Raw genomic sequence first — 13,003 nt, forward strand, 5'->3', positions numbered from 1 at the left:
CAAAAAAAAAAAAAAGCACCCTTCCTTAAAATATTAAAGAAGAGAGAAAAATATGTGACCAAAGCGGACTTGTGGTCAAGGAAGTCAAAGACTCAGGTCCTCTTACTCCTGGAAGATCCATAGACACAGTAGGATCACACTTGTCCTGGAGAAGGGAAATCTAAATAGTTGGTTTCTCTGACTCAAGGACAGAAAATTTCTCTTGGTTGTCAGAGATCAGGGTTGTCCATTTCAAATATGTGCCAAGCTCATGGGTCAAATCTTCTTAGTAAGGAAGTAGGATTCTGTTGGCTGGTCTTTGCTCTAGTAGGCCATGAGTGGGAGTTATCATAGGTTCTGACTACCAAACAGTCATGCTGAGAAGAAAGTGGCAGAAAACAGTTGCTTTAATTTTAGAAACCTTAAAGCCACAGAACACCTTGATAGACCCAGATGTAGTAGCTTAGTCTTGACAATGCTATACTGCTTCCTTCTCATTTTTCCTCTAGATCATTGGCTCCTGGTAGGAGCTTGCCAACAAAGCTGTGGTGAGGTGCCTGTCATTAGGACTAAATAAAACCCATGTATTATTAATCTGGAGAGTCAAAAATACGCAGTTGGATATGACCAAACAGCATAGGCTTTGAGGCTACATAGGACTGGGTTTTAGTGACAACTCAACCCCATGAAAGCTATTTGACCTTAGGAAGGTAAATGCTCAGCAAATGCTCAGTAAATGGTCATCCAAGGGGGTGGTAGGTCTCAATATTGTGAAGATTTAAGGACTATTTTTTAAAATTTTACTTAAGTTCAATGAACACATAGTGTATGTATTATTAGTTTCAGAGGAAGAGTTCAGTGATTCATCGATTGCATACAACACCCAGTGCTCACTACATCACGTGCCCTCCTTAATACCCATCACTCAGTTATTGATTTAAGGAATATTCAAATACAGAACCAGCCACAGGGTAGGCACTCAATAAATGCTAGCTTCCAGTTCTATCAACTCCTACTCCTATGTCCCAATTGTCTATAGGAGTAATTTCACCTGCTACACAAGGGAATTTACCTGGTCACCTCGGTGAGCCTGAATAACTGTGACATTGCCATTCTCATCAACACTGTATAGCACTATCTGGCCAGTATAATTTGCCCGAGGAGCACCAGCAACAAAGTGGATGTCTTTTCCAGTAGAAATCGTAGCCACCGAGTAACCTAGGAGAAAAGGAGTTACAGAGTAGGTACTATTGAAGAGCTCAGCCAGATGGCTGGCAAAGTTAGTAGACTTGACCAGAGGTCCTTTATTGTTGGGCAGGGTGGTGTTAGAAGGTGGAGGAGGGTCAGTAATGAATCCTCCAGGCTGAGAAGGCATTTTAATTCTGAAAAACAAAGCAAGCCACTCTATATCATTTACAGAGTTTTATTCAGGGTAATTTACTGACAAGGGCAATCCGGCAGGCAGGCAGGTGGGCAGGCAGGCAGGCAGGCAGGCAGGCAGGCAACCCAGGACAACAAGCAACTATTCTCCACCTCTCCTCAGACCTTCATCTCCAGCATTTACAGAGTGACAGGCATGGTGGTGACATCACAGGGTAGTTATATAAAGTGGTGCCATCTGTATGCCAGAGGCTCGCTACTAGTTATCTAAAGTGCTGCCACCTGTGCCAGAGGGCTCCCTGTTGATTATCTAAAGTGTGCCAGAGGGGAGAACCAGACAGGGCCAACGATGAAGTCAGTGCTGTGAGCACTCCTTCACGGGGATGCACAGTTCCTAGTGTGCCCAGGCATATGAAAGAGGGCACATCTTCCTTCTTCTAAGATGAACTGCTCCTGTCCTTTGACTGGCAGCATGCCTGGCCTGGGTGGGATACCTAACTCTAAAGCAGGCCCTAGATTCTGGGTTGTCCCATCGGCCACTCATGAACTTGGCACTGAACAATTATTTCTTGAATGAATAACTACATGAGTTAATTTTTTTTTTTTTTTTTTTTTTTACTACATGAGTTTAAAAGGCAATGTTGCATAGTGGAAAAAACATAGATTTTGGAGTCAGACAGTCCCCGGTTCAAATTCTGGATTTGCCACTTACTAAGTTGTTTACCTTTGGGAATGTTATTAACCTCACTGGCTCTCAAAGGTAAAATGGGGTAATGATACTTTCTTCAAAGGGTTGTTGGAAAGATTTTTTTTTTTTTAAGTTAGGCTCCATGCCCAGCATGGGGCCTAATGCGGGGGTTGAACTCATGACCCTGAGGTCAAGACCTGAACTGAGATCAAGAGTCAAACACTCAACCAAATAAGCCACCCAGATGCCCCTGGAAGGATGTAAATAGAATTGCCAGGAACTCAGGCAGGAGCTCAAGAACTGTCCCATAGTAGGTGATCAAAATCGGACCAATAAATCAAACTTTATTATAGGAACAAAAAGACTAAGAACTCTATAGTAATATAAGACTACCACTTACTGTATAGGCTTTTAGAAACAACTTCCATTTTAGCACAATCACAGCTGCTTGAATAACCACAAGAGATCAGCAGGTGTAATACAGTGTATCAGTAAACAGTTTTAGGATAAGCGCTGATTTTCAAAGAGGCAACATAAACATGTGTAGTAAATATAATCACTATATGACACTTCAAGTGTTTTGCTGAACCGATCCTGAGATTCAGCAAGGAGCCAGTTTAAAAAGAAGGGAACTTAAATTTGCCAAGTCAAATGCTGCTATGCCTTACCTAAATATGAACTGTGATTTTTATCTTGCAGAATTTGGTCAAAGGCTTGTTTAGGAAAGATAAAATGTCCATGAGATGTCTGTTGGACAACAGTCCCGCTCCAGCCATAAGCTCCTACTGCACCCAGCATCAGAATATCCTAAAATAATTGAAAAATGAAGATCATGAAGACAAACTACCTTTAAAGCACAAGAATGCAGCGTAGGCAAAACACTGAAATAAATGGTCTAGATTTAAGGAGAAAATGATGAAGTAAAATGCTTATCAGTGCATGTTGATATATGTCCAAATTGTTTTAATAAATTTTGCTCTGGAAAGCAAGCCTTCCCCCGGGCCATGTTACCTTGATAGATTCTATAGATAAATCCCTACTATACTACAGGAGGAGCAGATAGCCATCTTCCAATTTCCATTCAAAAGCACACATCTGCAAATGCTGAACACTTGTGAGCCTCCAGCCTCACGTATTTGTAAGAAAAGCTCACAGCGGAGGATGTGAGGCATGCTTGAGAAATAGGAAGTGCAGCTGGCAGAGGAGGAGAGGTGGGGCTGCTGCTATCCAGGCATGTCATCGTGGGAGGCTCTCTTCTGATCTTTTCTATTTTTAACATTCTTCCTCTTTCCTCTTGACTCCTTCTCAAACGTTTCTCCATCATCTCTTTCCTATCCCATAGGCTATAGATACCTATATCCTTTCAATAGGAAAATAGCACCACTACAAAAGGGAACCAACTATATAGTGTGATGTTCAATCTGAGCCATTGGTCAGGCACATTGGTCAGGTCACGCCAGGAGGGGGTGGTGCACAATCAAGGAAAGGCTGCTCTGGAGGGACTCAAAGTCCTACCTGCATAGTCAAAACTGTAAGTCATTGTAGAAGGCAGGGTTTGTTGGGATGGGACTTATTATTTTTAAGTTTTTGATCTTAGATCTTAGAAAACATCAAAGATAGGGATTTTGGATCGAAAAATATAACCTATTAAAAATAGAGCAAATAAGAAAACGTGTCCCACTTTGAGGACTAGAGACCATGAAATTATGTGAATGATTGTCATAAACTTGGGACTCTGAATCAGGGGTGCAGGAAGGGACTTTAGGAAGTGGACAAAAACCTCAGGAAGTTGTGTTAAAATTCTCCGTGTGTGGGTTCATTAATATTCTTTCTGAGGGAAAATCCCGTAACTTTTATGAGCATTCCTAAGGATTGGTGATCCAGACAAAATTAGCATCTTTTATTCGAGAGAAAAAAAAACCATGCCATCCCTGGTCCTTCATTCTGGCAATCAAATCCTCTTTGTTCATACTGTTCCCTAAGCGTTTCCAGTGTCACCTGTCTCTGTATCCCTCTGCTACTCCACTGAGACTCTGAGCAGAGCTGGAATCAGAGCAGGAGGAGGTGGGTGTTTATGAGAAGGAAGAATGGATTTTTCTGGGCTAAGAAAGCTTAGGGACCGTCTCACATGGTCCCTAACTTCTCACTTTACTTTTTTTCATCTATCTTCTGTCTCTGCTCTTAGAAGAGATACTCCAGGGGTGCCTGGGTGGCTCAGCTACTGAGCACCTGCCTTCAGCTCACGGTGTAATACTGCGGGCTTGGGATCAAGTTCCACATCAGGCTCCATACAGGGAGCCTGCTTCTCCCTCTGCCTCTGTCTCTGCCTCTCTCTCTGTGTCTCTCATGAATAAATAAAATCTTTAAAAAAGAGAGAGAGAGAGAGACTCGAGCAGCTTAGAATTCAACAGTGGCACTGATGACGAGAGTTTGTGTTTTTTGCTTTCTTAAATATTTATTTATATGAGAGCGAGTGAGCATGTGTAGATGCGAGCTGGGGGTGGGAAGAGGGCGAGGGTGAGAGACAGAGAGGATCTCAAGCAGACTCTCTCCACTGAGAGAGACCCAATCCCAAGACCCTGAGATCACGACCTAAGCCAAAATTAATAGTCAGACACTTGACCAACAAAGCCACCCAGGTGCCCTAAGAGTTTGTGTTTTTAATAAACTTCTCCAATAGTTAATTGATTTAAAGGAAATTCCTGCAATGATAATCCCTTGAATTAATACAGTACCTGTCCCTTGGAGCACTCATAATTTTCTTGCATATTATCATTTTTTTCCATAAAAAAATCCCCATGAAACAGGAAAGAAAAGGCATTATTATCCTTCATCTTTCAGATGATAAATCATCAGCAAAGAAACTGAATGACTATGACTGGGAATCAGAACAGTTGATCACTGGATGGCTATTTTTTTCCATTCTATATATAAAGCTACTGTGCCTAGTAGTGTTCAGCCAAATGATAGCATGGCTGGAAGTTAGCTGATATACACACCTTTTGAGGAGAGTAATCTGCACTGAATCCCACTTGTGACATTTCCATCTGGAAGTTGTCTCCTCCTTGAATAGTACCTGGGAGATGGTAATTTCAAGAATTCTATCACTGTTAATTTTTAAATCAAACTTTCAAACACATGTTCATGCACATACACACATGAACACATGCACACATGCACATATGCATATATATATATATATATATACACAACCACATATACCCACAATGTTCGGATGTTTGCTCAAGAATATAGAGCTGGCAAATTCTGGGAGGGAGAAATCACTAAGAAATACAACAAAGTTGTTGTTGTTAACAACAACCCACAATACTCCCAAGGTAGTGTTTGAAGTTGGTGTTAATCTTTAATATGCATTCATATATTTATTGGTATGCTCATGATGATCCTAATACCAAAAACATAAGGGGATGAGGTAAAATAAAAACTGAAGTGATGGACTTTTTTTTAAAAAAAGTTATTATTACCAGCCAAGAAACTGAATTTTCAGCTTTTAAATATTGTTACTAATAAGTGCACACACATCTCAGATGCAGTTGGAAGAGCCAGACAGTTGATGTGTAGCGAAGACCAAACAGAGGTACCTAGGTTGGGTTTCAGGATCCAGGCTTCAAGACTGAGTAGGAATTTTACCAATAGGGAAGTTTGTCCTACTTCTACATACGTGCTTGCCTCTGACACTCAAACTGTAGGACTCCATTCATATTCACTTTCCATACAGTGCAGTCAAAGTGGTTGTATTTCATTAATCTTCTCAAAAAAGGAATAAATTCTTGGACTACCACTTTGATATAGAGAGTGATATATATAATGTATACTATATAATACAGTTACTTGTTTAGAAGATGTAATAATTTACCCAGGATGAGAAGAGATATTTTTTTAAAAAAGATTTTATTTTTAAGTAATCTCTATACCCAACATGGGGCTTCAACTCACAACCTCGAGATCAAGAGTTACACACTCCACTGATCAAGCCAGCTAGGTGTCCCAAGATAATTTTTAATAACGTACAGCAGTGCTTTCCCAAAATCCAGAATAGCAGATAAGGCACAAAATCATTTCTAATCATCATCTAGGTTGCACTGTGATTATTCATGTTCACACCACCACAAACAAGCATAAGTCGTACCACAGGTAGACAAATAACTTTATATTATCTCAGGGCACATTAGATTTTGATAATGTTTTCAACAACTTAGAAGCACCATTGGAGGTTTAAAGAAGCAATAATATTTTTTGGATAGAAGTCTCCAGTGGAAAACCAGGAGAAGATAAGACTGAGGATTTACTACTTAATTTATGCAATGCCCTTGGACCCAGCTTCTGAAAGAGGACCTGACATATAGTAGGTGCTCAATAAAATAGGCTCTTTATTGCTGAGAGCTATTTGGGTTAACTATCAGAATTTGGGCCATGTGGGACTTTTTACCAACTGGAAAATGTGTGCTATACAGTGACTTCTTGAACATGTGGTATTTATATACTGACTAGACCTTCCAAGGCCATATAAGTATATTATTGTAGATCTGGTAAATAACATGTTTCCTTGAAATATGAACTACTAAAAGTCTTCACTATATTTTTCTAATTTTAAAAGTATACACATTTGTTGTAAATGAATTCAAGAATTTCAGAAATCAAATAACAGTATAAAAAGGTAAAACTTCTTATCATTAGAAAAACTATGCAATGTTAAAAGGTAAATTTATTTACAATGATAATAGATATTACTAGATTACTTTCCCCCAAAAAGCTATACAATTTATAATCTTATCAAGACTGTATGAGCTTCTTTGCTTCGCCATAATATCTCCAAGCTTATATTACTAATCTTCATTATTTTTTAGGCACAAAGTGACATTGATTCAATTTATAATTTAGAATAATTACTGAAATTGGGAATATTTTCTTATTTTTATTAGCCATTTGTATCTTATCATTTATAAACTACTTATTCATGTTGCCTGTTTTCCTTACTGAGTCATAAGAGTTCTTTTCATATAAGGTATAGACAAGTGAACATTAATAGAGCAAGATTATGGCAATAAAATCAAGAATTCTTGAGAAAAGTTTTTGAAAGATGGAGTTCTCTTACCTTCAATGCTAAAAATTTGTTCTCCCAGTGTTCCAGCCTTTTCTAATAGAGCTGCTTCATCAGACACATTGAAAAAATATCTTTCTGTTGGAATACTGGCAATTGCTTTAATTTCTTTTATTAAATTCTTAGTATCAAGGGCATTTCTGTTTAAGTACCCAAGAACCTTGAAAACAGAGGAATAGGGGGGGAAAAGTCATTCTACTGTACTCTAATATCCCTACTAGCACTTTCTAGTATTGTATTTCTGAACACAATAGAGCCCTTGGAAAAGTAAATCCACACCCCCTTAGTCAACAGGATTGAAAATCAGCAAGAAATAGAGAAATAGAAAATCAGCAAGAAATATATCTTTTCTATAAAGCTGTGAGCAGCAAATGAGAAAGTGCAGTCTTGGGAAGTGATGCTATAAAGCAGCACTTACCCATCAACTGAAAGACAACTAAAAAGAAAATCTACTTACTGCTATGCCAAACCTCAGTATATTGTCATTGTTGCATTGATCAATCACCGCTTTCAACATTGAACCATCATGTGATTCACCATCAGTTACAACCACCATTACTTTGGTGGCACCTGGTCGTCCTCCAGCAGCTGCTGCATAAGCAAAATCTCTGTGGCAGATAAGATTAAAGACTCAATATCAAAAGATGAAGCTAGTATTTGGACCTCTGGCTAGAAATATAAATGTGAAACTAACTTCTTTGAACATGACCTACTTTGACTTAAAATTTCTGTCAGGTCTGGTGACATATTTACCTACATTCTATTTGCAGCTTATAGGGAAATATATAAATCTCACGTGGCATTAACAATAATTTCCATAGTTTCCATAGTATGTGTGTTTATGTATTTACATCAAGAGTCCTTAGAATTATTTTCTGATAAGAAAATTAAATTCATTAATATTAATCAACAGAGCAAAGATATTCAGTCCTATCACCAGTTTTACTCACTGGATCTGCATTTACTTTCTCAATATGAAATTGTTTTTTAAAAAGTAAGAAATATACTTGGTAAAAGAATTTCAAAGCATTGGGAAAGGTAGAAAATAAAAGGGCAGCCCAGGTGGCTTAGTGGTTTAGCGCTGCCTTCGGCCCAGGGAGTGAATCTGGAGACCCAGGATCGAGTCCCATGTCAGGCTCCCTGCGTGGAGCCTGCTTCTCCCTCTGCCTGTGTCTCTGCCTCTCTCTCTCTCTCTGTCTCATGAATAAATAAATTAAATCTTAAAAAAAAAAGAAAATAAAAATGTGACATCAAGCCACTGTTCCAAAGGTAACCACCTTTTTTTTTCCCCCAAAGGTAACCACCTTTATCACTTTGTTTCCTTATAGAAATCATTTAATTAGATGTATGTGCATAGTCTACTCTTCAACTATTCATGAAAATGGGGGCATGGACTATACAGTTATTTTTCATTTTGATGGAAATCTTTCCATATTGCACATATAAATCTCTCCCTTTTTTTTTTAAGACTTTATTTATTTGAGAGAAAGAGTGAGAAAGAACACACAAGTAGAGGAGAAGGGAAGAGGAAAAGGAGAGGGAGAAGTAGATTCCCCACTGAGCAGGGAGCCAGGTCTGGGGCTTGATCCCAGGACCCTGAGATCATGACCCGAGCCGAAGGTAGATGCTTAACTGACTAAGCCACCTAGGTGCCCCCAAAGCTCTCCTTTTTTAATGGCTGCATAATATTTCATTATTTGGGGGTAACCATAGTTTAACCAATTCTCCATGATTGTGCATTTAGGTCATTTTGAATTTTATAAGTAATGCCATAAAAAATGTCCTTATGTATAGACTTTGGCATACTTTTCCAAATGTATCAGTAGGATCAAATCTTAGTAGTGAGATTACTGGAACAAAGGATTTATACATTTCAAACTTTGAAAGATATTGCCAAATTGAACTCTAAAATTTTCTACCAGGGCAGCCCTGGTGGCGCAGTGGTTTAGTGCTGCCTGCAGCCTGGAGTGTGATCCTGGAGACCCGAGATCGAGTCTCGCATCGGGCTCCTTGCATGGAACCTGCTTCTCCCTCTGCCTGTGTCTCTGCCCCTCTCTGTCTCTATAAATAAATAAAATCTTTAAAAAACATTTAAATAAAATAAAATTTTCTACCAATTTATATTACCATAATGTAAAAAAATGCAAGTTTCTCCATATCCTTTCCTTAACAATGAAGATTATTAAACTTTAAATTAGGGACACTCTGATAAGTGAGAATATATAACTGTTTTTTTTTTTAAATTTATTTATGATAGTCACAGAGAGAGAGGCAGAGACACAGGCAGAGGGAGAAGCAGGCTCCATGCACTGGGAGCCCGATGTGGGATTCGATCCCGGATCTCCAGGATCGCGCCCTGGGCCAAAGGCAGGCGCCAAACCGCTGCGCCACCCAGGGATCCCCTATAACTGTTTTAATATGCATTTTTTTCATTATGAAGAGATAAGAAGCATTTTATGTTTATTAACCATTTGTATTTTTTTCTCTCTGAACTCTTGATTTTTCTTTGCCTTTGCCCATTTTTCTTTGTTTTGTTCATTATTTTCTAATTTTTCTATTTAGCAAGATATCTTTGTTAATCAAGAAAATGATCTTTTGTCATATATATCATAAATGTTTTTCTCAGTTCATTAATCTTTTAAATTTTAGTGGTATTACTTCTATTACTCCTGTGTAGAAATTGAATATATATATATTTTAAAGAGATTTTATTTATTTATTCATGAGAGACACACACACAAAGAGAGAGAGAGACAGATACACAGGCAGAGGGAGAAGCAGGCTCCCCACAAGGAGCCTGATGTGGGACTCGATCCTGGGACCCCAGGATCATGCCCTGAGCCAAAGGCAGATGCTCAACCACTGATCCACCCAGGCATCCCGAAACTGTATATTTTGACATCAACTTCATTAGCTTTTTATGAGTGTCTTTATATTTGACATGGTATTTTAAAAGAACTTCTTATTTCTAAGACTTGTTTCTTTAATCACACAAGTTTCTCATAGTCCTTTAATAATTCCATTTTCTTAGATTTAATTTTTTGGTGTAGCTGAAATTTATTTTGATTCAAGGAGTGATTCAGGGATTCAGCTTTATTTTGTTTCTAGATGGGTTTCCAATTGTCTAATAATTCTTTCCCTGTCTACTGGATTTTCTTCTTGGACATTCTTTCTGGGAAATGCCACCCACTCCTTTGGACTACCTATCACCTATATGATGACACCTTAAAGTCTACATCTATTTCCACTCATTCTCCTATTTCAAATTTATGTATTCAATTTCTGCTGAATATTTTCATCTGAATGTGTAAGGGACGCTTTAATAGCAACATGTTTAAACTGAGAATATCATTTTATTCCCTATAACTTTCCTGTATTCTACATAGCAGAATGTAGAAGTATAGAAAAACATTTCATATTTGTCACCAGAAAAATTTGAATACAGTACTCACATGAAATATTTGCTGAGTGAATTATACTCTTTATGACATATTTAGAATTCATCGTGTGTGATTATAAGATTTCTGAGGGTAGAAACTGCCTCATTTGTTCTGATTACCTTCAGGTCTTGGAATATTATATCATAACCACAAGCACTCCATGAAATAGGATAAATGGAAAATGGCAAGATTTACTAAAAGAGTGTCAGAATTCTATTTGATGTTATAAAGAAACAGATCCCTCCCCCCCCCCCCCAAAAAAAAAAAGATAAAGAAAGGGAATTAACTTCTGGAAAGTGTAAGAGGATAGGTGATTCTCTGAACAATGGAAGGACTTCTACCAGCTTGGGAACTAGTGGTAAGAGTGAGATGATGGCACAGGAGAGAAAAACAAAGTTCTGAAAAGGCAAAGAAAGTCACATCTTAACAGACAGTGGCCATTCTTTTTGAGAGGAGAGCTTACCCCTTGGCTCCTTTCAGGGAAAAATAGCGCATCTATACTTCCTGCTGAAAATACAGTCCCTCTGCAGTTTGTAGTTCTTTCTAGGCCATTTTCTATGTCAACCTACTCCTCCTCTGAGTCTAGCTTACCAGACCATAAGGGGCACTTTGCCAAATGGCAACTGACCAGCTTCCTGTGAGATAGCATATCCCAAAAGGACATCTCAATAGGGACAACAGAGATTAACCAAACCATTCATATCTTCTCTTATAGGATACTCACTTCTGAGACATACAGAGAAAGTCACCAGTTGATAGAAACAGCAACTAGAATATACACCCAGAAAAAAGGAGGTAAGAATACAATAGGAAATGCAGAAATAGAAAAGACAGGATGTGGTGACTGACCAGATGTGTACTATTAAGGAAGAGTAGAATGAATAAGTAAGCAAATGCTTACTTTGAATGACTGAGAGGGTGGGGGGAAGGTGGTGGCATGAATCAAAATGGAAAAGTCATGAGCATGGGTAAGGAAAAGAATGAGGCTGGTTTCGGATGTGTTGAATTTGATAAGTGAGTCAACACTCCAAATTTAAGATATCCAGTGTCAGCTGGATATCTGTGTGAATTTTCAGAAAGAGCTGAGAGCAGACCACATAGCAATGCAGTGACCTACGCAGGGCTAATGCAGATGTTATGAGAGTGGAGACAAGGCCTAAGAGAAAAGGGAGATTAAAAAAAAAGAGGACTTTTAGTGAAGAAAAAATAGGAAAAGGAGACACTAAAGAGCTAAAACTGTTGACTAACTGTTGACAGCGATTCTAAAAGTTTCTGATATCATGGCAACTGGGGCTGGAATAGCAGTGTGTGCTCATCAGCAGCAAATGGTAAGGGAAGCTAGAGGATGAGGTTTGAGGCAGGACCACTGGGTTACTGGCTGATGAAGAGAGCCATGTTTACCTGGTGGCAAGCCATATGTTTCAAGGAAGTGGAGGAAGGGAGTAAAGACAATTTTCAAGGATATGGTAGTGGAAGGAAGAAATGTACAACACAATGACAAAAGCGGGAAGTAAGTTTAAGGGAAGGTGAAGTTATTGTTCTCATTTATTATTTAACAATAGGAGAATCTAAAAAAAATAACAATAGGAGAATATTTAGCATTTTTTAAAGGTATATGATTAAAACAGAGTGAAGATAAAAGCAGGAGTGCTGAGAAAATAGAGAAACTAGGCTAAAAATTAAGAGTGTTATATAGTTGTAACATTCATATTGCTCTGGATGTAATAAACATAATGAACCCATTCCATTCAATTCAGACTCCTAGGTCATTAACATTTAAGATTCTATGACCTTTCTTAATATGCATGATGTGCTCCATTAGCTCAAGTCATCTGTGCCCTTGATAAATATTAACAAATAATTGCAGATTGCTCCATTTCCTACTTAAGCTAAGGTCTTTTAACATTGTTTCATCTACTTCATATAAATCTTTTTAAAAAATCCTGGAATATCTTATAAAAGTTCTAGAAATCAAAGATTTTAAAATTTTATTTCCTATTGCTTTCTCAAAGTATTCAAGTGACAGAAGGTTTGAACTTTCCTTCTTCATTACTGACTTAAGAGTGGGTACCAAGTATGTCATTTTTGTCTTTTTTTCCTTCTTTCTTACTTACAAGCACTTCTATTTTATCAAAATATTGGGTTATTGTCATCATAACTTACTTTGCATATTGAATTGCTTTGAATGTATTTGTGAGGTCTCCGCCATATTGGTATGTCTGGGATGTTGCTTCAATCATTTCAGCTTTGGTTTTGAAAGTGTTCAGGTTAAATACAACTCTTGGTTTGTTGGCATACTGAATTAACCCCACCTTCAAAAGAGCAGAAGTTCGTTACAGATTTGTCATTGTTATAAATAATTTCTAAATAACCAATATAATAAAATCAAAAGTG

General features: G+C 38.0%; 1 protein-coding gene across 1 annotated transcript in view; it reads right to left on the reverse strand.

Moving 5' to 3' along the window:
• Positions 1-13,003, reverse strand: part of ITGA2 (integrin subunit alpha 2) — a 102,216-nt gene that overhangs the window by 39,682 nt on the left and 49,531 nt on the right. Inside the window, exons 7-12 of the mRNA XM_072756935.1 lie at positions 12,773-12,921; positions 7,627-7,777; positions 7,164-7,329; positions 5,047-5,123; positions 2,716-2,854; positions 1,052-1,197 (exon numbers count right to left, since the gene is read on the reverse strand). Of these exons, the coding sequence (XP_072613036.1) occupies positions 1,052-1,197; positions 2,716-2,854; positions 5,047-5,123; positions 7,164-7,329; positions 7,627-7,777; positions 12,773-12,921 (828 nt within the window). The remainder of the gene's footprint in view (positions 1-1,051; positions 1,198-2,715; positions 2,855-5,046; positions 5,124-7,163; positions 7,330-7,626; positions 7,778-12,772; positions 12,922-13,003) is intronic.

Source organism: Vulpes vulpes, chromosome 4 (assembly GCF_048418805.1).
Source record: "Vulpes vulpes isolate BD-2025 chromosome 4, VulVul3, whole genome shotgun sequence".
Taxonomy (NCBI): Eukaryota; Metazoa; Chordata; class Mammalia; order Carnivora; family Canidae; genus Vulpes; species Vulpes vulpes.